The sequence below is a fragment of the Phaeoacremonium minimum genome (genome assembly GCF_000392275.1).
Source record: "Phaeoacremonium minimum UCRPA7 unplaced genomic scaffold PA7_03_scaffold_468, whole genome shotgun sequence".
Lineage (NCBI taxonomy): Eukaryota > Fungi > Ascomycota > Sordariomycetes > Togniniales > Togniniaceae > Phaeoacremonium > Phaeoacremonium minimum.
In genome coordinates, this window is record NW_006921370.1 from 1 (window position 1) to 3,381 (window position 3,381).

The window sequence follows — 3,381 nt, forward strand, 5'->3', positions numbered from 1 at the left end:
GGGGGGGGGGACAACGGTAGACTAGCAGTCTCCGGTATTGCATCTTTGGAAGGTCATATATGAGAGACTCATCTCTCAGTAATGCAGTGACTAGGTGGTGGTAGTGCCAGAACAGCCAAGGGGGTTGGCAGGCAAAAATTTACAGTATCCTCCTCATCCCCACTTGTCCTGGACACTCAACGTCTCGCCAACGAGATGAAAGAAAGAGGAAATGACCCTTGTCTGATCTGAACTGCGTTTAAGGCGTCTTGCCGGTTTGGCATGTCTGGTTCATCTGGTGCAGTGAGGCAAAGGGAACAAACACACACAAGGGGTCCCTCTCAACGAAACTTTTTGCTTTTATCAAGCCGAATTGGTTGCTTGTTCATAGGGGAAATACATCCACAGATTCTGACTTTATGCACGTACCTCTTCTCGATGTAATTCTCTTGATAAATAATGCTTTTCCTTTTTAGAAGCTATGCCACGCTCAAAGTGTTCTGTGTAAGTGATACCACCCCACCCTGTGGCCTGCCTGGCTGTCCTGTGCCCTAATTTTGATGACAACGCCTGTAAAAATAGCAATATGGGTATCATCCACCACTGTGGCCCCTGGATGTGGCCAAAAGGCAAAGCCAAAATGCCTCCCCTTCCTGGTGACTCCAAGCCTTGAATGCCAGAATGCTGCAATTACGAGCCAAAACCACTCGCCATCGCCTGTGCCGCCTTCCCATACCCGCGCTTCCCTCTCCCACGGCCTTTCGGCTTGGCTTTGCCAGTCTGTTGCTGTGCCATGTCCTGAATATCGACCTCGGGGTCCTCCTCGCCTGTTGCTGTCCCGTTCTCCTTGTCGGCCTCCTTGCCTTTGTTGACGGAGCCGGTCCCTCCCGCCCTGTGGCTGTTTCTGTTGCCAAAGAGGGCCTCCCGCTTCTGGCGTGCCGCTTCGGCAATTTCCTCTTCCGCACGCTTCTCCTCGGCCTCGTGCGCGGCTGCTAGGCGCGCCAGCTCCGCCTCGATGTCCTTCGAGTCCTCGTACTCCTTGCCAGTGTGGTTTTTGATTTCCTCCATGTCCATGTGCCACTCCTTCTTGCCCACAATGCACGCGTTAATGCGCCTGGGGCAGTAGCGCTCCTCGCGGTTGAACTTCAGCTTGACTTCGCGGCGCGTCTTCTTGCCGCCGAACATGGCCGCAATGATATTGAAGTCAGTGCCAAACTTGCGCAGGAACTCGTAGAAGCGCTCCGTCTCATCATCGGTCCAGTGGTTCGGCCCAACTTTGTGCGGCTTCATGTAGGTCGCGGATGTGGTAGGGCGCGTGAAGTCGTTCTCCTCGATCTCTTCAATGTTGCCATTTTGGGCTGCGGCTCGCGCCTGACGGTCCACCAAAAGTGAACGCGTGTCGACAACAATCTGACCATCAACCATGCGGTATTGAACGCCATCCCCATCTCCCGGCTGCGACGATTTCAGATCTGATGGGGTTGGGGTGGCCGAATTGTCCCCATTGGCGCCAGGAGCTGGCGTCCCGGCATTCGAGCCACCATTTTGTGATTGATCTTCCGCTGGGATGCGTCCGAGTTTGATTAATCTTGCACGGGAGCGCTTGTCCCTAATTCTCTGACGTAGTTCGTCGTGACGACTGAACTTCTTGCCGATGCGTAAATCCTTGGTCAAGTCGCCCATGGTCATCTGACTGGGATCAACCAGTTGTTCTTCGGCATCCTCAGGCGTCACTGAGCGCTTCCTGCGCGACTTCTTTGGCTCCGGCTGCTCGCCGGCTTCTTCGTTATTCTCCGCATCGGCCTTTCTCTTGCGAGTCCTCTTCTTTGGCGCAGCCTCAGCATTTTCGTTCTGAACAGGCCCCTCACTGGTTTCGGTGGAAGCTTGGGGCGCCCGAGGTGCTCTTGGTGCTCTCGGCTTGCGAGGTTTCTTCGGTTGTGACTCACCATCTCCTTCCGTCGGTAGAGCCTTGCGCTTTCTCGGCTTCTTTGCTGCAGCGGTTGGCTGACTTCCAGGCTCTACCGACGGCAAGGCCGTGTCTGCACTAGCCTGCACGCTATTTGTAGATGCTGCAGGAGTAGGGACTTGGGATATAGCTTGAGGTGCTGATGGACCATTTGGTGCTTCAGGATCGGGATACACAGACTCGGCTAGTGTGTGGGCAACATGGTCGGACGCTGCCGTCTCATCCGGTATAGTGACTTGACTGGTGCTGGCCGGCTCTTGTGAGAAGGCTGAATCAGCCGCAGCAGCTCGCAAATTTGTTTCAATGTCCGTAGTGGTAAGAAGGGGTTGATTTTGTATCGCGCTCGCCTTGCCCTTGGGAATTGTCTTGGATCTGGTTGCACTGGTTGCGCTGGCCCGGCGAGTTCGAGGTTGGAGAACAGGGTCAATGGGTACGTTTGTAGGAGCAACCACAGCAGTGCTGCTTTCGACTTCAGCTACTGCTTGCTTTGGAGCATGGTGCTCCTCTTGGGGTGGCGCCTCGTCAGTCCTTTTCGCCGGGTCGCTGATTTGTGAAGGCTCGGTGACCTGAGCCTCAGTCAACGGGGAGGCCGCGGTAGGTGCAGGCTGTTCGGGAATCGCATTGAGGGCAATCGATGAAGGTAATTCTTGAGTACTCGGAGCTGTAGCTATCGGTGCGGGGGTCTTGGATTGTCTCTCAGCAGTCGCTGAGCGGTCTGGAGCTTGTGAGGAAGGTGTGCCCACAGGACGACGACGTGCCACAGGGGCTTTTGGTTTGAATGCGCCCAGGCCGGGCTTCTTGAGCATCGAACTCATCTTGCCGCACCGCAGTAACGTCTGGAAAGGACGCTGCGCAGTTTATGGAGGTGAATCGCACCTTGTTGCATCGCAGAATTGTCGAACAGGTAGGGTACTTCGTTGGATAGAAACTCGAGTCACAAGCGTTTGTTGTAGGCTTTCGAAAATCAATGGGAGGTGCAGTGGTGGGGGACGTAAGTAGGTACTTGATCAACTGATAGACAGATACTCAATTATTCGCTGGCAAAACATGTGACTTGCCCGTCACCATCTAGCAGATCCAGAAAGCATCCCTTTATCAATGATAAGCCAAAGCCTGACTGGGACTAGTGCATCAGGCTAGCCCAGTTCTGGCATCGCGCCATGCTGCGACTTGAATTTCAAGAACGTCAAAAATCATCTCCTTTCTCTCCACGTCCTTCCCTTCCACCCTTTCGCATCTTACGCTCTTTTAATGACCATTTCGAGGCCTCAACCCGGGTCATCGCCTGGCTGAGGAATCCGCCTACCCTTTGCATTCACTTCCTTTGACCTTCTGTTTACATCCTCTCCTCCTTTTTGTCGCCCTTTCGCGCCATCTTTCTGATGCCTATTGCCACCTCGCCCTCCACCATTCTTCCTTCGTCCACCCTCGTCAAG

General features: G+C 54.3%; 1 protein-coding gene across 1 annotated transcript; it reads right to left on the reverse strand.

The window, feature by feature from the left end:
• Positions 1-669: 669 nt before the first annotated feature.
• UCRPA7_6328 (putative myb-like dna-binding domain-containing protein) lies at positions 670-1,928 on the reverse strand (the record flags this gene model as incomplete). The annotated part of the gene is made up of 2 exons (XM_007918866.1): positions 670-1,830; positions 1,926-1,928. The coding sequence occupies 2 exons, from the start codon at positions 1,926-1,928 to the stop codon at positions 670-672; spliced, it is 1,164 nt and encodes a 387-aa protein (XP_007917057.1).
• Between the last annotated feature and the right edge of the window lie 1,453 nt (positions 1,929-3,381).